This window comes from Clarias gariepinus, chromosome 16 (assembly GCF_024256425.1).
Source record: "Clarias gariepinus isolate MV-2021 ecotype Netherlands chromosome 16, CGAR_prim_01v2, whole genome shotgun sequence".
NCBI lineage: Eukaryota > Metazoa > Chordata > Actinopteri > Siluriformes > Clariidae > Clarias > Clarias gariepinus.
Genome location: NC_071115.1, coordinates 7632800 through 7655832, shown reverse-complemented (window position 1 = coordinate 7655832; position 23033 = coordinate 7632800). Strand labels below are relative to the sequence as shown.

Genomic DNA, 23033 nt, shown 5'->3' with positions numbered 1-23033 from the left:
GGAAAATATTTGCTCCCATCTTTTATATTTATACTACATTTAATACATTAATTTGATTGAAATAAAATTTAAATGACGAAATAAGGGGAGTCTAAAGACCTTTAAACAGTACTGCATATTTTTATGCATCATTCTGCATCATAACTGTGAGAAACAGTAAATAGCTACTGTAACTACATAAAATAACCAAAAATAATAGAAGGTCTTGGAATTTTTTTCGTCAATGCTTTTAAAATTTATTAACTAACAGAAACCTTTCATTTAACTCAAATCCTGAGCACGACGCATTCAGAAGAAAACTCGGCTATAAAAAGAAGAAACAACCGAAAATAAATAAACAAACTAATTGAGTGATACACACCGAACAGCTGCACAGAATAAAGTAATTAGCCAATGACAAGACAGCACAGGGGGTAGACCAGAACTGAACTGTGACTTATTCTAAGATGGGAGATTAGTGCTAAATCTATAGTGTTTCTTTAAGTTTTTGAGAGCCTTACTTTACTAACAGTAGCTGGCATGGTTTAATAAGTCGTTTGAGGAGAGCTGTCATTTGCAGAAATTAATTCATGACTGGATCAGGGTCAAGAGATCTTACTGATTTCTCCTGCCTCATTAAAAGTTATCTTGACACTTCAACAGTTATTCCCTTCAGTATACATTGACTAATGAGCAGAAGAAAGAAAGCTTGAGTGTTTAAAATGCTACAATTTATACAATAACTTCCTTTTTTTTTAAGGTCACATCTTAAACTAAACAAAACAACTTAAACTATTAACCTTTATTTATTATTATGTTCCAGAACCAGTAAAAAGTGTAGTTATATTATTATGAAAGGAACACTAAGGTCTCCCTGTGAGCAAGAGCATAAAAATTGTGCATCAAAGATGAATGGGCATTTGAAATGAGCCGTTAGTTATGTCTTTTAACATCTCACCCCTTCTCTATGGTTACTTCTGATTAGCCAGACGATACGTTTCATTTGGCCTCTCGGAACAGTTCAGTCCGTTACTTTAAAGTCTGAGTAGATACATATTTCAATAAAATGCTGTAAATGAAAGTGCATGGAAACAAGTTTCAAAAAACTTTAACACACACATTAACGTAAAGAATGTTTTATTGGAAAAATTAACTAAGAACATCGCTAATAAAACTCGCGTGAGCACACGCTAACGGAATTACTGCTGTAAAGTACAAATAAAACAAATTAGCCTGCACACTACCTTTAAAAAGAATTGTGACAGAGCAGTGTTTCCATTAAAGAGAGAATGCGTGTGTGTGTGTGTGTGTGTGTGTGTGTGTGTGTGTGTGTGTAAAGGCGAGGGGAGGATGGGTGTGCGCGTGTAAAGGGAGCCATGGTGTCCAATGACATGCACGCACACACATACAGGCTGATACAAAGAGGGAGAGAGAAAATGGATCTTTAACCTCTCTAATTAGACTTTCTTTTGCTTTACACGCGCGCACATACGTGTGTTATAATAAACAGTACACACGAGCTGTACACCATGCATACAAACACAAAATAAAATGTTTTACGCACACACACACATGGATACAGTTTCATAGTAAACAGTATATGCGTGCACGGATGTTGACTAAACCAGTGGGAGACGCGCACTAAGACCCAGCAGGGGAGACGATTACCCTCAATTCTGCAGTGCAAGAAAGAGAAAAAACATTGGCTCAGTTGTGATCACATGACGCTTGGCATCAAAACAAGAAGCACATGCGTGATACATGATACTCTGTATTCTTAAACCAAGACTTTTAAGTCAAATTTTATTAAAAGTCTTTGCTTGTCTTGTGGAACACTCGCAAACTGTATTACTCGCAATCCGAGGTTCCACTGTATTTATATAGACATGTGTCTGTGTGTGAGGATTTTACGCAAAAATCATTCACCAGTGCCACTTAAACAATATATAAAAATTAAGCTGGAAGTTATTGCATGTTAAACCAGATTTGATTGGTTTAGTCTATGTGTAAATGTTTTTAAGTGCACTTTTTCATTTGCTTCCCAACAGTTTAATTACACCATTATATAATTGCACAGGATGCGATTTGCATGACGCATTTCACATATGGATTCAGGAACCTCCTGCTGTGGAGTTACACACAGATTGAGACAAAAAAAAAACAGTAGGGATTATGAAGGACAAGTAGACAGATGGACAGAAACCAGAGCAGACAGTACTGGAGTAGCCAGCGGCGTTTAACAGACATGCTAAGTGATAAAAAAAAGTCCTGCATGTTCTGCTGGCATAGCGAGACAGCCACCAGATGTCCAAACAGAGCCTGGTGTGAACTGTGTGTGTACGTGGTTGAGTGGTCTGGAGTGTTTACAGCAATCCCAGTAAATCCTGTGATTAAAGAAAGATTAGCCAAACACCACCATCAAATCTGCTGAAAAGCAAACAGATTTGCATTTACATTTGGCATGACCTTTTTGCTAGTTGTTTTATCCAGTTTTGTCACCACAAAAGTTGTTGAGGCTAAACAGCAATGCACCAGTGTAACTCAGCCACTGAAGTTGCACAAGCCAGTGTTGTCTTAGTGTCAGTCCCAAGCCTGAATAAATGAGGAGGGTTGCATCAGGAAGGGTATTGGCGAAAGAATTTGGCAAATCAAAATGCAGAACATGAAAAAGATTTTCATACCGGATCAGTCGAGGTCCGGTATGGACAAGAATAGACAAGATTAGGAATGAGTATATTAGAGAGACAGTGCAGGTAGGACGGTTTGGGGACAAAGTTAGAGAGGCCAGATTATGATCATTTGGACATGTGCAGAGAAGGAATGAGGGAGATATCAAAAGGAGTATGTTAGAGATTAAGCTGTCAGGCAGGAGGAGAGGAGGAAGGCCCAAGAGAAGGTTTATGGATGACTAAAGCTATATCTTATCTTATTTTATAGTAGACTGAGTGGAGTGATGTGTATGACATGTACACTTCTCCCATATACATAGAAAAGAGGAAGGCCCAAGAGGAGATTTATAGATGTGGTGACGAAGGACATGCGGGAGGTTGGAGTGATGTAGTAGACAGAGTTAGATGGAATCAAATGGTCTGATGTGGCGACCCCTGATGCGAGAAATAATGCTTAGCCTTAAACAAAACCTAAGGTGAATTAATTGAACAAGGGATGAAATCTTCGTATTAAAGAAATTACTTGGAAAAAATATGGCATGAATTCCGTAAGAGCAGCAGTTGTTTATCTTTCCACAACATTGATTTCCCTCGCAGGGACGCAACACACGCTGAGTTTGTTTTGAGATTGCGGAAAGAAAAAGAAAATTTAGTTTTAACTATTCTATAAATCAGACATTTTCTCCAGCGGAATATAACCTTTTGTTTGAGTGCAACTGAGTTTATGTGTAATGCCAGCTTACATTTTAATCCCATACCACTTTTCATAGGGACTCCACTCTCCCACATTTTACTACCTTTCAAAGGCAGATGTCCCTCCATGTTCAAAATTGAAATGATGTGCCTACATTCATCATATAAAGGGAAAAAGGAGCAGAATAACATATTCACACTCATGCTACAAGAAGCAGTGTACTGCGTTCCTGCTGTTCTACCCAGATGCTGCTTTTGTGCTTTATTCTGATAAGCTGAAAAAGAAGCTGCAAAGCATTTTTTTGGCCTTTTGTAACATGGTGCATAAAAGATTTTTCCTTCTTTTTTCTTTTGAAGTGATAAGTTCGATTTGTGTACATTTGCGGGACCAGTTTGACCCATTCTTCCACTGCTCATTTCCATAACCATTGTTCTATAATTTCAGATGTGAAAGCAGGAAGCGACTACTGACCATATTAAGAAATGCCTTTGGACCAAGCAAGCATTCTAATGTGATCATTGTTAACACTGTTGCTTTTTCCCTTTCTTGAGATCACCATATTATTACAGGTAAACCTTGGATTGCAAGCATGATTCATTTCAGAAGCATGCTTGTATATTAAAACAATCATATATCAAATAAAATTTTTCCATAAGAAATATTGGAAACTCAGATGATTGGTTCCACAATCCTAAAATATTCATATAAAAATTATTAATACAAAATGTAAAGTAAAAAATAAAACAATTCAACCCACACTGTACCTTTGAAAAGAATCCAGACAAAGCAGTGTTTCCATTAGAGTGTGTGTGTTTCTTCGTGTGCGAGAGGAGAGAAGGAGGGAGGGGGCTACTGTGTAGAACAACTTTCACACACAAACCCTGTTCTGTCGGGAAATGACATATGATAATGACATGCGCATGCACACACACTAACAGAATCAGTACTTTTTGACCAAAAGATACTCTAGAAACTGGATTTTTAACAAGGAACCTTTCTAATGACTTTCTTTTTGCCTTTCTAATGACACGTTATATTTACGCGTGTGAACACACATGATTACAATGTTATAATAAACAGTACACGCGTGCACAGATGTCAACTATACGAGTGACGCACTCGCACTGGGGCTGAGCATGGGAGACGACAAAGTTTATTTTAGCATGTCCCCAAGTCTTTTATTTGTGTTACATGACAGTAAAATTGTCTTGCTTTTTGACCATTTGTAGTTGCATTTAACATTGTTGAATGTGCAACATCTATGAATCAAGGTAGTTCCTGTGTATAGTACCTGTGCACTTGAACTTTCAGCGAATGAAATGCGCTCAGAAAAAAAAAACACTTGCACAAGACATTTCTACGTTCTTGCCCCATCAAAGTTCCTGGGAGTTCCTCGGATGCCAGTGTTTCAGACATGAAGCAATGAGTCAATCCTGGCTCTGGCAGGCTGAGAAAACCTTTTACCTTGATGGTATCCAAGCACTAGTTAAAAGCTTGGGAAAGCAGGAATTTACTTAGAGAAATAAATGAAGCATTTGATACAGTTATTGCACACAATCAAAAATCCTGGTTTGACTTGAAAACACCTCATATAAATTGATCACTGTAGGATGTGACATGCACCACAAAAAAATGACTATTACAAGCGATTCTTAGTGTATCAGCATTTCGGTTTTAGAACCAGCCATTAACCTTGCTGTGATTGTGAGAGAACAGTAAATCCACATAATAACATATCCAGAATTAATCCCATTGTTCCCCTAAGCTGTAATGGGCCATGGTGACACTTTGCATTATTTATATCCCTTTATTTATAGCATTGCGTTATCTGAAAGAGAGCAAAGGCAATAACAATGCTTGACACACAAAAACAGTCCATGATGAACCTCTTTAGTACACTGCGGAATCCCTCACTCACAGATTATTAAATAATTGTGGTATTTGTTACTGCTCAAATGAAGCAAAGTGTTTTTCAATTTCTTTAAATAATTATATCCCTGATGGAAACACTAATGGAAAACAATACAGAAGGAAAGATCACGGGTCTGCTCAAGCAGGAGACTCAAATTGGAAAGAAAACAAAAAGACTGTCTGCTTCATTAAAGAGATTATGGTTCTCATCTTTTTTTTCTTTTAGACAGTCCAACATACTGGTGTTTTTTTATTTCTCTTCTGGGTCAACGATTGCAGTCTGAGCATCTTTTTAAAATCATGTATTCAGGAAGAAGTCCAGCTTTAACATCCCTCTCTAGCAAGAGAGTCCTAGATGCCAGGCAGCTGTTGAACTCCAGTCCTTTACTTAATAGACTCATAACGTAAGGGTAATTGGTTTAAGCCCCAGTAGCACATAAACTACTGCTGTTGAGGCCTGGAAGAAACACCTGCACTTAAATAAGTTAAAGGGAGAGAGGAATTGATAATGGAAATAAATAAATAAAACACGAGGGTGCAAAAACCACAATGTGCAAATTTTTATTTAAAATACCAAAAAGAAAGAAAGAAAGAAAGAAAGAAAGAAAGAAAGAAAGAAAGAACGGAAAGCCATTTTGGTGTAAACTTCTAGTTATAGTAAAGCTGTGATTTAAAAAAGGTGTGCATTTGTGTGTGTGTGTTTGTGTGTGTGTGTGTGTGTGTGTGTGTGTGTGTGTGTGTGTGTGTGTGTGTGTGTGCGTGTGTGTGTGTGTAAGAGAGAAACCAGGGTAATGGCTTAGGTGAAGGATCAGTCTTGTAGTGGAGGATTGTAGGAAATGGATTTTGTGTTTATGGATGAGCCCAACATTACACAGTGTAGATTGGGTCATGCTTAAACGAAACCTCATGTCTTTTCTATGCTCCATGGTTGCCTAGCTTTTTGAAGAACTAAACCTCAATGGAAAAAATATAAATAAAAAATTAACAAAAAGAATAAATGAATAAATAACTTTCATTAATTATCTGATCTTTTGCTAGTAAACAAAGGTATACCTCAGGAGTCACTTTTAGGTCCTATACAGTACCAACGATATTATTTGTGACATTCCTGTTACAAATATTTCTGGGCCAGTTAAGCAAGTATCGGATGACTTTAGGTAATATTAGGACTGTGAATTGTTCTCTTTCAGGTGATATGATATACCTAACAATATGTAATGTATAATAAACTCAAAAATGATTGAGTTAATTAATTTAACAAGTTCAATTCACTACCTATCTGATACAGTACAGTTAGTTTGAAATCCTTTATGCTTCATTTCAGTAAAATGTGATTATCTGATGCTACTTTGTTGTTTGCTATGCAGTGTTTTGTGCTTGTAATATTCATTTTCAGGTTTTATATGTGTGTTAAGTCATATGTCGTTTTTAATATGCTACTTTAAAGCTGAAAAAGTGCCAATAGCACTCTTCTAGCATATTTCTCTAAGTTATTCATTTTTTTGTACTAGGGTACAGAGAGACACCTGGGCTCTTTGCAAATAAAATATATGAAACAATTAGTGTACCCGCACCAAGACTTCAGTTAGGAATGGAATTGACTGAGCGAGCAAATTTCCCGGGGCATCAAGCAGGCTAGTTTTTCATCATAAACCAAAATGCAATTTGGATTCATGTTCATGATGTTTTGAAAATAAATTATTGGCACTTTTACAAATCTCTAAACAGTTTCAATGTTCATTCTGCCCCGAGCGCTGGGTCGATTTTGTTTACTACCATGACGAAGATACAGGGTGAAGTCTCAATAAAAAGTTGTTTTTCAGAATGCATTTTTGAATTGCCCCAAAATAAAAAGAATACAATTAACCCTTACCAGTCAGTCATGTTTAGGCATTACTCGCATGCATCCAGACATGTTTCAGAGGAGCTAAACCACCAATGGGCATTTATTAAGGAGAAATCTCATAGAGAATCTGTTAAAATTACCATGAACAGTCTGAGAGCAAAAGGACATAACTAAATTTTTGCAGTTGAGAAAAAAATATATATATTCCCTCATATATATACATATTTCAGCAAGCACTTTATTATATAAAAAAACTTTATTTATCAAAACTGTGTGCAAAGTGTCAACATTTTGTGTGAGCTTCATTGTTATCTAGCAATGTTGATTGTTATCGGCCTTACAGGTGCTTAATAGGGTTCAGGTCTGGGGACAAACTCGGCCACTGACAAACACATGAACATGATGAATAGGTCATGTGACTTTGCATAGCTAAAGATGTACAGCTGTTATTACTTAGGATGTATTCACTTCTGTTGCCAGCTATTTTGACAGTAATGGCTATACAGTATGTTGAGTTATTTTCAGAGGTCAGTAAATCTATACTGTTAAACAAGCTGCATATTGACTACTTTAAAATATATTCAAGTTTCATTTCTATAGTAGCGTCCTTTGAGAAAAATGTTTGCTGAAATTAGCGGGGTGTACTCACTTTTGTGAGTGGGTGTATTTTGCAATGCTATTTCTCTGCTTTACCACAGTGCTTATACTACAGTATCCCACACAGTTTTGTTAGGTGTATAACATGGTGTTCGAACAACGTTTAAATCACATAATGTCCAGTTTCACAGAATGTATCGTAGACGTTAAGTGATACATACCCATCATACTGCTGGAGTGACTGCATTGGCAATAACAAAATGTAAACAACATTTTCTAGACTTAAATATTCTCCAAAAGCACTCTGAACACATTTAAACCCTTGAAGAATTTTCGCTACACTAATCACGCGACTAAAAAAAGTGATGCAACTGATTCATTACAACACAATGGCTTTTGCTTAAAAACCAGGAGTCTAGGTGTTGTGCTTTGCCCTTGCCATGGAAGATAAAATGTTGTATAAATAAGGTTATATTGTGGTTTTCAAATTAAATGTTTTATAATACACAACATTGTGTGTCAGAGAATAACAGTTTGCTAAAATGAGTAGCTGTTAAAAAAATGTTTACATATTTTTCAACAAACAATTAAATTCACCTGGTAAATCCAGGAGACTTCCCCAATTTTTGGTTTTGTTGCATCCCAACTCGGCGGCACGGTCATGTAGTGGTTAGCACTGTCACCTTGCACCTCCAGGGTCTGGGTTCGCTTCCCGCCCAGGCTCAATTCCTGTCTCGGTGTCCATGGAGTTTGCATGTTCTCCTCGTGCTTAGTGGGTTTCCTCCGGGTACTCTGGTTTTCTCCCACAATCCAAAGATATGCAGGTTAGGCTAATTGGCATTCCCAAATTGGCCATAGTGTATGAATGTGTGTGTGCCCTGCGATGGATTGGCATCCTTTCCAGGGTGGGATAGACTCCAGGTCCCCGAGACCCTGAATACAAGATAAAAGCGGTATAGATGGGTGAGTGAGTGAGTGCATCCCAACTTTTTTAGTATTGGGTTTGTAGACTTTAATAATAACTATTAATTATTAAAATGCATTAATATTTTTTATGTAATCATTTAATGCATGATCTTTAACATGCCTATAGTACATTCATGTCATGTCCATATGAAACTGGGCAATAGACGTCGGGGAGAGGAAACACTGTAAAAAAATCTCTTATCTTATGAGAGCCAATCCTCAGTTGAGTTCAAAGAAGGACGTTTATTGCTATGAGTGACGTGACGCATCAAGAAATGAGCAATAAATAACCGTGGCCCTAAGGTTAACCTTCATCGTAGTTTAGCCATAACATGCTGTCCTCCTCATTCTTCTTTCAAGCTTGAGTCATGTGGTTGACATTCTGGGTGTCTTTAACCATCAGATTTATTTAGGCCAAAGTTTTTTCGCCCTCTAAACTCACTTGCAGTCTATAAACACAAACGCCAAGAGAAGGTTGATTTTATTCCCAAAAACAGTTTCTTTCTTTGAGGTAGAGTAATATTGCTACCTCCTATCGAACCTGTGTCTGAAGCATGTCCTTCTTATCATTTCCTACAGAAGGTTTTTAGAAATGTAATCATTCTTCAGTTGGAAGGCTTGAAAGGAATGTCATACAAAATCCCCTTTAAACCCTTTTTAGGTAGCTAAACTCCCATCACTGTGCAAAGAACCCCCTTGAAGGACTATTTTTCAAACCTACATTTGCATTGTGGATTTTTTCGTAAGTGCTATAATACACCAATTAGATTATAGAATATGAACACTAGATATTCTCCATTACTCTACTAAAGACTTGGCTGCCCTAAAAGTTGAACAGGGTGTGATTTTAGATGCAAGGTAAAGGTTTTATCAGGACACAAGTTTACAGTTTGGCAAATCGCAGAAAGTTTAATTGTAAAGCACAATCTAATCCTAGACAATAGCCATGGATGTGTTAAATGGCCACTTTACCAATTTAATTACATCATTCGGTTTAATCGAGCTCTTATTCTTTCCCCAGAGAGATGCTCTGATTACCGTAATGGGTTCTAGTGCTGGACATTTCTGTCGAACCATCCAGATTTTTCATTAAAAAAAAAAGACTGAGTAGCTGTTGTATGACAGCTCTTCAATTTAATGTGCCGTTCCGCTCTTCTGCCGCTGAAGCTGCTGAATTTTTTAACAGCGTTGGTATTTTTACACCTTAACCACTCCCGTTGGTTCGGGTAACTGATGGTGGTGATTGGCTGGAGGGCATTGTAATGACTGAGACTTTGAAATGGCCGTGAGAAGGATATGAGACGTGTTGGAGTTTTGAAGCAGGGATTATATTTAGAGGTTGTTCTGATTAATGTCTGAGTGATCTATATGTGGAATCAGATACATCAGAGGTGTCCTGGGGTATCTGCAAGGGCCAGAAGGAAGTGCATCCTTAATGGTGACTAGGTGCAAAAAAAAAAAAAAAACAATTATACTTCGTTTTCTCAAGTAGTCAAGTAATAGTTACATTCTTTTGCTCAAGTCTAATCTGTTGCCAAGGTGCAAAAGCTGAGACCTACTTACCAACCTTAATTACTTAGTAACTTCAACACCCCCTCTCACCATCTCATCGCTCTACTGTTTTATTCCACAATTATTTTCCTTTTAATTGTGGTTTTATTTTTCCCAAAATACTCTCATGTTAATCAAAGTCGTCTTTTACACCAGATCGTGGAGTTGATGTGTGCACAAAGCACATTGTTGCAGGTGAAGTTTCTAGATAGAACCTCACATGTTCTCTTTTTCTGTTAGGATTTCATTGCTTAACGTCGGCCCTGTATTTTTGTTAGAAAATGATAACCATTGAAGTTTTTTCTTTTTTAGTGGAGCACATTTTTAAAGCTGGCAATGAATACACAGATTTAGTCCATTAAAAATTTCAGACAGCTTTTCCGGTGACCAGAATACCACATCGCGATACTGTGAAAAATGTAATGAATAAATACATGAGTGTGTATAATAATGAGTTTCATTAAACAAATATGCTCCCATAAGCTGTTCTACATGGCCTCTTTATAAATGCATGTTGTACAGTATTATATATAACTATATCATTATATATAACTAAGGAAGTTATTAACAACTTTTTGCCACAAGTTTAAGGCCTTGCCACAGCGGAATCTTTTGAGATATCAAAAAAAAAATAAAAAAATAAAAAATTGCCTGAAAAATTAGATATGTGCATTTTGGGGGGTTGTGAGAAAATATATGGTGATACACACAAGGGTTTACTCATTACAAAAACACAATCAAACATGAGTTGGCTATATTTTGTAATTAAAAATCACCCAGCATGTAATAAAAAGCACAAATGCACAAATCCATACTGATACAACCAAAACAAATTTGACAAAAATTTTGGCATTTGTGCTTTCTATCATGTTGGGTGAGTTTTAATTACAAAATATAGCCAACTTATGGCAGAACCTGGGACATGGCACTTGGCACAAGGAGAAAAGTGTTGAGGTTTCTTGCACACAAAACCTTTTTAATTACCATAATTTATTAAATAATATATAATTATTTGTTGTCATGATAAAAATAGAAGCATTAAAAAAACTTTTATTGCTGTATTTACATCTGTTATCATAGAGGTTATAAATATATTATAAAGGTTATAATAGCATTCAGAAATCCTAATTGTACAATAGAAATTAATGTAACAGACATAACCAGACACACCAAACACATCAGCCTTTTTGCTTACTTTTCTTTGGTAATGTTACTGTTGCAAATATTGAAGCTCATTATAGCACCCTAATGTGGCGAAACCAGTGCTAATGATAGTCTGTAGGTAAAAATAACAAAATGACATTTATCCTTTTTTGCTTTCAAGCTGTTTATATGTAAAACAATTAAGGCTTAAATATTTTTTAATAAAGATAGATTTTAAGTAATATTATTATATTATTCTACTTCTACCTATAAACTTAATTCATTAATTAAAGCAGCCAGTTATGGTCACAATTTTTGGACCATAATTTTCTGTCATTGGCCTGTTGCACTCTGTTCATAGACTTCTTTTTTTTTGTCTTTTTTTTTTTCTGCTATTGTAATTTTCCCAAGTGTGTTTTGTATGATCGTTTCCATTCCCCCTTTGGCATAATAATTGTAACAGTGCCAGCTGTGCCTTTTTCACCCTCCAACCTTATGATGCAGTATTCAATGTTTTTTTTTTTTACCCACCAATCAGATTTCCTCAGTTACCACCTGACCAGCCAGGGGTAAAATTCCTGATCCAATCAAAAGGCACACTCTTAGTGCCTAAATGTGGCTTAAGAGTGGCAGGAAATGACTTCTGTTTCTCAGTGGGTGATGATTAGGTCCCCTGGCTCTGAGAAAACATTTAAATAAATGCGAGATAAATCTGAATGGGTTATCATCCGTGAACATTTGAAACTGTAGATGTTTGCTGACTCCCCATGAAATTCAATTCACCACTGAATCATGTAGGTTAAAACAATGCTATTTCCCCCTGACCTCCGGAGTGCGTCTCATATAATAAATAATATCCGAATTGCTCTAATATCCTAATTCCATTATTGCTTTGGTTCTGCAATTAATGACAAAATATAGGTAATCAGCTTAATAACTTAATAAGCTTACACAAAAATTTGTTTAAAAAAAAAAAAATGTTTATTATACTGTTTTTTGCCCTAAAATGTAATGGGTTACAAAAACCGTACAGTGCAGAAACAAATCAAATAATAGTGACTTCCCCGGGGGTTCTTGTGTGGAAAAGGGCTTTTGCTTTTCCAAAAAATGTTTAACTTCTTTAACCAAACTGATACAGTAGGTAACACTATTATCAGAGGGTTGAACAGTGTTTAACACTTTCCTGATAAAAGCAAACCACCTGTCTGTTAAGAGTTTTAAACATACTCTTTTTGCCTAAAAATTTAATCTTTCAGTTTTTACCAATACTGGTCTAATAATGGTGTTTATTTTTTATGAGAAGTGGGCATTGGTGGCCCAGTGGTAGGTTTCTCGGCAGCCATGCGGCAGACCCAGCTTCGATTTCCAGTCAAAGCCCAAACCGCAGCCACTGGATGCAGAGCAAGTCCTAAGCTCGGATAAAACGGGAGGGAGGAGGGGCGCCCAGTGTAATTTTATATGAAGGATACAGTAAAAATTATTTTGTTACTATTTTTTGTTGGTTTATTTTGTTTGGTTGCCAAGCTGACAAATATATTCCAAATAGGTTCCATTGTAATTTGGTGCTTGGACCCCAAAAGATGACTACTTGCAACTCTACAAATAATAAAACTAAGGTCCTGAGTTTCATGTTTATAGTTATAGCAGAAAAACAAGTTCATGCTTTTATCACCTCTAGCTTGGACTATTGTAACGCCCTACTGTCTGGTTGTTCAACTAGGTGTATAAACAAGCTTCAGTTAGTCCAGAATGCAGCAGCGAGAGTCCTCACTAGAACCAGAAGATATGAGCACATCACCTCTACAGTATCTTATCCACACTTAATTGGCTCCGTGTGAAATTTCGCATCAATTCTAAAATACCACTATTGACGTATAAAGCATTAAATAGTCTCGTTCCACAGTATCTGAGCGAACTGCTAGTGTCTTACGATCCGCCACGCCCACTTCGATCAAAGGATGCAGGCTACTTGTTAGTACCGCGTAATATGAAAACTACATCTGGGGGCAGAGCTTTTTCTTACAAAGCCCCAAAATTATGGAATAGTCTTCCAATTAGTGTTCGGGACTCAGACACAATCTCAGTGTTTAAGTCCAGGCTAAAAACCTATTTATTTAATCAAGCATTTTTATGAATAGATTTGCCATACATAAAGGAGCAGATCTGGGGGACTCATGGACGTAGAGTATTAGGTGAACTGGTATGTTTAGATGCTGTCTTTCCCACTCTCAGGTTTGTTGACGGTAAAGCGATTGGTTGCTTTTCATCTCAGTTCCCCCTCATGTCTATGTTTCCTTCTGGCTCTCCCTTTTAGTTATGCTGTCATAGTTAGTCCTGCCGGGGTCTCTGCTTGCACTGTGCACTAAATATACATTTATATTATACATTGTTTGACTGTGACCATACTTAACTGCCATCTCTCCATCTCTTCTATCTCTTCTTCTCTCTTCCCCTCTCTCTCTCTCTTTCCCTCCACCTGTCTAGAGCTATACATGTCACTCCTGAGCTGCCAGTGATCCAGACCCCTCTGCTCCCTAAAGCTGTCTGACTCGTCCTGGTGTCCTGCTCCTGGTTGGAGATCTCGTTGTATGGATGCCCTGTGTGGTCTGCCGGGGATGCGTGTGGTGACTGGGAATGGTTCCACTTTTCCACGAAGATGGTCCTGTCCTCGGCTGATGCAGACAGCTGTTTTCTGAGTACTTGTGACTTCCTACAGTCTATCTGAGCCTCCAATAACGAACTGGACTCAATTTTAACTTAAACACATCTCCTCAACTTCCAATCTCACACAGTATGATGCAGATCGATCCCTGCTATCTGTTATCACCCAGATGAGGATGGGTTTCCTGTTGAGTCTGGTTCCTCTTAAGGTTTCTTCCTATTACCATCTCAGGGAGTTTTGCCTTGCCACTTTTCCTTGTCGTCCTCGGCTTGCTGACAGTCTTATCATTTTGATTCATACACGTTCACATCTCATACAAACTTAAATAATTATTTTGATTGTGTAAAGCTGCTTTGCGTCAATGTCAATTGGTAAAAGCAATATACAAATAAAATTTAATTGAATTCTTACATTTATATAAGTCAAGTAATGGCAGAAAATCTCAGCTAGTTTTCATTTAACCTGAGAACATTATTCATTAAAGTGTGCAATATTTGGGAACCAAATGCTCACAGTGCTTAGAGTTGTAGTACCATTGTGGACAGTTGCCAATTTATAATTCTCTTTATAAAGTCTTTTCAAACTGTATTAGAGGTGGTCAGTAATCTGGGACAGGACTTACCTAGGACAGACAATTTCCTGACATTATTTTTCAAGGCATCACCGAAGCTCTGCGCAGCTTCTTCCCTGGGACCTAAAATACTAGAACATCTGTTTATTCCAAGGACATTTAAATATCCTGTTTTCTAATTGGGCTGGAACTCGAAATAATTGTTTTGCGACATTGTTTTATTCATGCAACATCGTCTCTGTCTTGATATTACATGAATAAAACATCTGCTGTGCATGAATAGACAGTGAAAGGAGATGATGTTGAATGCAAAGCCCACATCTATGGATAATGCACCTGCACATCAAAAGTGTCATCCGCAGCAACGTGGTCATTTGGATCATTCGTTCATTATTAGTGTCATTACAAAGTGTTAACCCCTTAAAGTGCCAGGAGTCAAACGAGTCCAAATCTACTTTCCTTACACTCCAATAATTTGCCACATGCACTGTGGATAATGAATGTTTTAGAGGAGTTAATACGGCCTTATACCACAGTGCTGCTCAATTCTTGATTCTGATTCAGATGTTTTTCTTTCATTTTCTATAACAGAAGCTCTGTAATTCAAAAGGCAGCAAGACAGATCAAAGGTTTGTATTAATGCAATCATTTTGATATGGTATAGTTTTTTATAGTAACACTATATTATATAATAATAATATAATAATATATAATATAAAATATATGATAATGTTGTCATATGTGATTCTAGGAACCTTGAATCTTGTTTTACAGATGTTCAACTATAAACAGTTCAAAAAGTGTGATGATTGTGACAACAGTAACTTCATCCGTGTCTAGTTGCATTGCATGACTAGAGCACAACATTGTTGATTAATTTTCCTAGAGCAGCATGCGTGATTGTGTTTTATTGCTTAAAGAAAGTTAAAAAAGTTTCTCTAAACAGCAACATAATGGTTAATTATCAGCTCAGAATAATAACCACAAAGGAAGCCTCTTAAATATAATTTATTCTTTTTCCAAACTAATGGACTAGGATGAGAGATGGTGCTACACATAGATGGTGATGTGTAACTGCATGCACAAATGGTGTGTGTGTGTGTGTGTGTGTATGAGCATTTGCGTGTTCTAGAGTGCTAGGGGTCCGTTGCACCAACAAGTTAATAGTTTTCTGGGTGTGAAATAATTTCGCTGCACCATATGGTCATATATTATCATTTTCGTTACTAGACCAACCAAATTAAGCAACTCAGAGATAAAGAACACAGTGGAGACGACACTAGGACCAGGTAGCGGTTATTACACACAATCAGCACAATATAGGAAACAAACAAACTCATTTTAAAAAGAACCTTTATGAAAATTCTTCATTTGAGCAGCGATGAAGGTCAAATTACTGTAGTTCAATATGTCTAAAACGGGTTTCGTTGCAACATCTTATGAAGAGAACACACACTACACTCTATGTAATAGCTTCTTTTTTATTGCACTGGCATTTCCTGTGTGTTTAAAGGCTATTAAGGAACCGTTGTCAAATGTACAACATGCAATACATGCTCCAGTGAATTTCAGCTCTAATTTATTCCAATAAACAAGTGACATTATACTCCATTTGACTGGGTTCGTTTAAGGTTCACAGCCAGTTTGGCTATTGTACCTGTTTATAGATGTATTCATTAATAATGTTGGTTTTGGCATTTTCACAGAGCATGCATTTAATTATGTACACTTTGCTAACGCTTTCTCTACAGCTTATGTTCAGAGCTGAATTTGTTATTTGTTACTTTCGAACTTCTTGACTGGTTTACTGTAATTCGATAGCACAAAATGGTATTGCATGGCATTAATGTGTCATCCAAAGGTGTGGCATTAATATGGAGGTAATAGGGTCGAGATCAGGGCTCTGTTCAGGACTTGCGAGTTCTTCCACTCCAACTCTAGCAACCCATTTCTCCATGAAGCTCACTTTGTGCATGCTGGAACAGGTTTGTTCCAATCAATAGAACTTACAAGGACATTCTTTGCTATGGTGTGCTTTCAACTTTATCACATATGTTATGAGAGTGCAAAAGGCGTTCAAGTCAAACCCGGGACTTTTGATTGTGCAGAATAACAGAACACAGTTATATGTAAAAACTACCTTTAATTGTCTAGAGAATCTCCGTGCTACACTAATGCACTTATCCCAGTGTTTCTCTAGTGCTTGGATACCATCTAGGTAGACAGTTTCTCAGTACGCCAGAGACATGATGGGACTACCTGTTTTAGGTCTGACTTGCTAGCCTCCCAGGAACTCCTTAAATGGCCCAAACATGTGGAAATGGCTTGGAGCTAAATCAGGACTATACAGGCAATGTGGAAATAACTTCAAGCCGAGTTCCTGTTACGTGCAAGTGGTGTTTGTGTATGATTGTGCAGTTCAGTACAGTTCCCACATACAGATGGATCTCTTCTGCGAGTTGGCAACGTGTTTTCAAGGATCTGGCATTTCACTCACTGAATGTTCAGAGGAATGAGTGGGCTCAGAGCCACCTCAGCTGGGATCGTCATTCATGGATGTAGGTCCTTCCTTAAAATGTTTGCACCGATCAAATGCTTTACTGCAGATAAGAGTCTCATCACCGTACTGCGGATGAAGTCTTCTGCAAAGGTCAATCAATTTTATGCCTTTATTCTTAGTTCCCCTTTTGACTTTAATGGCCTCTGTGTAATCGATATGGTTGTGATGATTACACATACTTTTGTCCATATATTGCATTGCAGCATGAACTAATAACTCTTAAACGATGAGCATAATGTCAACATTAGCTCTGTATACGCCAAACATCATTTGGGTTATGCAAATAATAATAACTGAGGTTTTTCTTTCAAAAAAAAAAAAAAAAGTTCCAAAAGAAGTGTATTTACAGATGTAGTCAAAAACACAAATATGGTTTGGTGAGTAACATTGGTAATTAGCATGGCAGTAGTGACAGATTCAAAATTTTGAATTTTTGACATTATTTCACATTATCTAAGGTGGCATGGTGGCATAGTTATATTAAGGTCCTACCATGGTTGTAAAAAAAATAGGATGGTAAGATACAATGGTAATCACCATTGGCTTCCACGGTCCCTAGTTGGACTACAGAGGTTTGTAGATGGATGGATGGATGGATGGATGGAACATTATGTTAAGTGCTCAATCAGATTAATCACATTTCCTATTAGTGCTCCTGCTAATTGGATTTTAACCAGAACAGCAAAATCTGAGGTTCAAAAAGATACTGTTGTTAATCTGCATGAAACAAGCATTGTTAAATCTGTAATTATTTTATTCAGTCTTCAATTTCTCTCGCTCATCCTGTGTAATCTTCGGCTAAGCCCCATATTTGACTCAGGCAAAGACATGTTGACAAACCTCCCTCGCTTGGAGTCATTTATGCTGATTTTTGCTCATTCCTTGGCTTCTAGAGTTTGCCTGGCTCAGATATGACAAACAGCACCTTTAAAAATATTCCAAACTAAAAATGTTCAGAACTTCGTTATTGAAAAAGAATACATTTGTGTGTGTGTGTGTGTGTGTGAGAAAGAGAGAGAAATGTAAGAGATTTTTTTGTTTTTGTTTTCTTTAAAGAGTTTTTTCCCTAAGCTATGTTCTCTTCATGCATTATTTATCTGCATGCATGATACAACGTTTAAAAGTGAAGTATTTTCAGTTTTAGAATTGGAGTAGTTTTTGGCCATCGGGACCAGTTTGTCTTGCGGAATGGACATCCCTGGACGCTGATGAGCAACAAAATATGTTATGAGTGGAAAATAAACTTGTAGAAAACAAGTCAGTTCTGATTGGATGCAGTAACTAGCAGCTTTACTCAATAACACAGACTGCTCGGCAAGTCAGTCGGTATTATAGGTCACGTATAACTTTTAAATGATTTGGAAGTCCTGTCTTTCTTAGCTTCACGGTTATGACCTGTTGGTGCAAACGGACCAGAATAACAGTTGTCCCATATATAATCCAGTACTGTGTGAAGTGGACAGAAACAAACACGCGTCCAAAGAACTAAATAACTCCCGTCAGTTCATGCGTTGATATGTGCTTTCAATTTTCCGTCTTTTTGTCAGAATTTTATTTGCAGTTCATCCATGACCCGTGACCTCTTTCATATATATGTTAGAAGTTGTTCTTTTATGCTGATGCGGGACCCGAATCATGTAAAATCCCAGATCAGCAACAGAGAACAACAAATCCCTACGACCTCAGCGGTCAGCGTTCATCCTCCTCAGTTTGGCAGGCAGCTTATCCTCCATTCTGGCTCCAGCTGAGGGTAGAGGAGTATGTGGAGGGGCGTGAGTGTGTGCCAGGGCGATGGGTGACGGCATCGGGGACAGGCTCCTCTGCTGGAGGTCTCCGGTGGACATGGTCATGGGTTCAAAGCCCACTCTGAGGGCTTTAAGATGGAAGTCGTCTGTTTGGCCAGGACCGGAGCCCATGCGCTGCAGTTTGAGGGGCAAGTCGCCCGTGCTGGATGCCTTCTCCGGGCCCTGGGAGCTCAAACGCAGAACCTTCTTGGGCAGATCCTCTTTCCCAGACGAGCTCATCCTCTGGAGCTTGCTGGGCAGCCTGCAGGAGGCGCTACCTCCAAGGCTGGGACGCTCTTCCCCTAGCTCTAAGCAGTTGACAGAGAAGACTCGTTCGCGGTGGGGCACGGCGAGTGGAGAGGGAAGCGAGCCCTTTTCCTCATGCTCTTTCACGCTGTAAGGTGGGGTGGGAACCTCGAACGTGTTGTGAAACTGTGAGTAGTCCACGCGGAAAAAGCCCTCCTCTAGAGACATGACGGGCAGGAAGCGGTGACCCCACAGCACCTCGTCCTCGGTGTAAGATGTGCGCGCCTGGCATGTCATACCTAAAACACAAGGACAAGCAGAGCTTTATTCGCACAATCAGGGTTAGGGTTAGGGTTAGCAACTTTCCTCTGAAACTTTTCCGATTCCTCAAGACTACATTAAAATGCAGTTGATCATCTATATACTGAAGTTTAAGTTCCAGTTTTCAAAAACTATGAAATAACACATATAGGTAAATATTAACATATTAGGTATAGTAATTAAGTAACTACATTCAGTCGTTATTTCAAGACATGAACGTCAGCTGTTCTGGATAGTCCTTGCCAGAACAGTATTGTGTCAAGTGCATTTGCAAAACTCATCAAGCACCATGATGATGAAACTGGCTCTCACGAAGACCTTCCCAGGAAAGCAAGATCGAAGTTGGAGAGAAGAAGTTCATTTAGAGTCTCCAGCCTCAAAAATCACCAATTAACAATCAGCACCTCAGATTAGAGCCGTTATGAAGCTTTACAGAGCATAAGAAGCAGACACATCTCGATATCAACTGTTCGAAGGCGATTTTTGTATATTTTGAATGTGTTTGTGTATATGTGTTTATTAAACACTTTATAAGGTAAAGTTCTTGATGCTTATGACCAATTTCCATGGTTATTTCATAGATTTAGAATATACCATACTTTTATCCAGGTTTTAGGTTTTCGTGAACATTTACAATGTAAAAATGTGAAAGAGAAAAAAAAACTGATGAAATGTTAGAAGCAACAAAATAATTTGTTTTCTGTCTTTGTTTCACTCATCTGTTGCCTCCATCGCTGGGAGACTAATTTACACTGTCTGAATGTAATGTGTCTGTGCGAGTGCCAGCTACGGGTGAGTCTTCAGCCAGCAGCTAAGTGAGATTTTCTGCGGTTCATGAAGTGAGACGGTCCGATCGTTACTCAGCTCTGCCAGCGTGCTTTATATCCGAGGAGAGACAGCACCAAATCCGATTTCTCGCATTTTAACTGCTTTCTGTCCAATTTAAATTAGTCAATAAACCGATTAATCCAGACTTGTTTGTCTCTGGAAAGTCAAAGTAAGTCTTTCAGGCTGTACAAAAGGGATTTTTTTTAATCTGGCTTTTGCAAAACAAAAAAAAACAAAAAAAAAAACAACAACAACAAAAAACTAAAGTCAGTGAACAAAGAAGAAGGTAGTTAATAAAGAAAGACATAAGAGGAACAGAGAGACAGATCGGTAGGGGGTGTCAATGGCAAGAAGCGCAAGAAGAAAGATCTTTAAAAGAAGAAAAAATGTGCTTTTAATAACGACATGAAACTGCACAAGTATTGGGCACTTTATATTTATTTGGGTGTAAGATTTGTGTGGCATGGCTTTATGCAATGTGGATTATTATGTCAAAAAAGATGCATGAAAGGTTTTTGTAAAAGATTTATAGTAGTAGTAGCAGTTTATAAATAACGATATAAACACTCATTTTATAGTAAATTATAATTAATAGTTGTTGTAATTAATTAATAATTGTTAGTAAAATCTGGTATAAAATATTATAGATATATAAAATCATTTATAAATAAATAACTATAGGTTAATAAAAAATAAGTCACTTAATAAAGATGCTATTAATTAAATTAAATAGTACTAATAGTAGTAGAAAAAAACTAAATATACAAATACTTCAAATAAATATTATTAAAAAGAAATAATAAATGAGCAAATAAACACCTAACAAAATAACTGAAATTCTAAGTGTTCTGTATAAATTAACCTTATTATTATTGTTGGTGGAGCTGCTTCTATAATAATAATAATAATAATAATAATAATAATAATAGGTTATAGCAATTTATAAATACATAATTACATAAACACTTTTTATAGTAAATTATAATTCATAGTTGTTGTAATTAATTATTAATTATTAGTATTATGTACTACAAAATGTTATAGATATTTAAAATTATTCATAAATAAATAATTAGAAGTAAATAAAAAATAATATAAACAAAGATGCTATTTATTTAATTATCTAATAATAATAATTAAAATAATAATAATAATAATAATAATTATTATTATTATTATTATTATTATTATTATTATTACTATTATTATATTTTATAAAATAAATAATTTAATTAGTTTAATTAATTATTTAGTAAAGGAGAGTTTGTTTTTCCCGTGATTGGTGCGTTTCTCTCCACGGTTTAAGTGTGTAAGAATGTGTGTGTGTGAGTTCTTTAATGGATTGGCACCCTGTGCAGGGTGTACCCCACCTAGTGCCCCAAGTCCCCTGAGATAGGCACCTGGCTTTTTATGACCCTGTACAGGATAAGCTGTATGGAGAATGGATGACAGAGGTTGAGTGAGTTGATAGAGATGCTATATAAATGAAATTCAGCTATTATTACTATTATTATTATTATTATTTATTTATTTATTTTTCAAATTTTTTTTTCTCAGAAATTAACTCTATTACCTAAACAAAAAAAACTGTTAAAAAAAACAAAAACAAATATAACTTTAATGGGATTTAATTGCACAAAGCATTAAGGACTTCATTGTCTTATTAAGAATCTTAAGATCAAAACGACTATTGATACATTGCAGTCCATTTCAGTTCACAAACCTCCGCAGGAAAAGAAAACAATCACATCAAAGATATTTAATCACACTGATTACATGAATTAGAGGAATTTTTTATGTTTTGATGATTTCTTCTTTGATCAGCTCTCATACTTTAATTGGACTCTGAAATCTGCTCTCTTCTCTTTAGTCTACGTGCAATACAGGTTTATTGAGCAGAGCTTCTCATGCATTTTAATTAACTCACCATCCCTCGCTCTTACACACACACACTTACTAAACTCCACACACATTTTTTTATTATACCCGTAACATGATATCCAATTGGACTGGATGTCCATTGTGAAACCGTAACTATAACTAAATGAAAATTTAAATGATGTCTAATATGATCTGCATCAAATTCCTTCAACTGTCCGGAGTGATGATGCACGCTCCGGCAGATAAGCCCTCAGAGAGGTGCGTGTGCTACAACATCCCTAACAACTACTGCCCCTTTGAGCATTTCATAATCATACACGTAAAAATTCTACTACACCTCAGATCTTACTGTTATAAAAAGACTTTGGTTGAGGTTTTTACTAGAGGGTTGCAGACACATAAGAACACACTCACTGGAAGACAAAAAGGCAGCCCTTGTTTTACATAAAGTGTTTCAAGTCTGTAATTATGTCGTGTCTCATCTGCAGATTACGCATAGTAAATAGGAAATCTGCGCTTGTCACTAGCCAGCTCTATCCTTCATTCAAACAATGCAGAACTTATCGTCTGTCGTTTGTCCCTTTGTGTTATCTTAGCTTCGACTTGTGAGATGTTTGCTTTGCTGTCTCTTTGCTTCTAATTTCTCCCTTTAGAACTGTGAAAAAAAATCAGTAATCGAGATAGTAATCCACATCGCTCATCTTTATTCCATTCACTGCTCCAGTTCTCATGCATCACTTCTTATGACGTCTTTCGAATGTGTCATTAATACAGGCTTCAATGGACCCTTAGGTGTATATGTCTCCCTGACGTCAGCCTGTTCG

General features: G+C 36.9%; 1 protein-coding gene across 1 annotated transcript in view; it reads right to left on the bottom strand.

Annotated features, from left to right (window-relative positions):
• Positions 1 to 17775: 17775 nt before the first annotated feature.
• The window catches only part of kcnj19a (potassium inwardly rectifying channel subfamily J member 19a), a 44253-nt gene continuing 38995 nt past the window's right edge, over positions 17776 to 23033 (bottom strand). Inside the window, exon 3 of the mRNA XM_053515213.1 lies at positions 17776 to 19478. Within this exon, the coding sequence (XP_053371188.1) occupies positions 18832 to 19478 (647 nt within the window). The 3' untranslated portion in view covers positions 17776 to 18831. The remainder of the gene's footprint in view (positions 19479 to 23033) is intronic.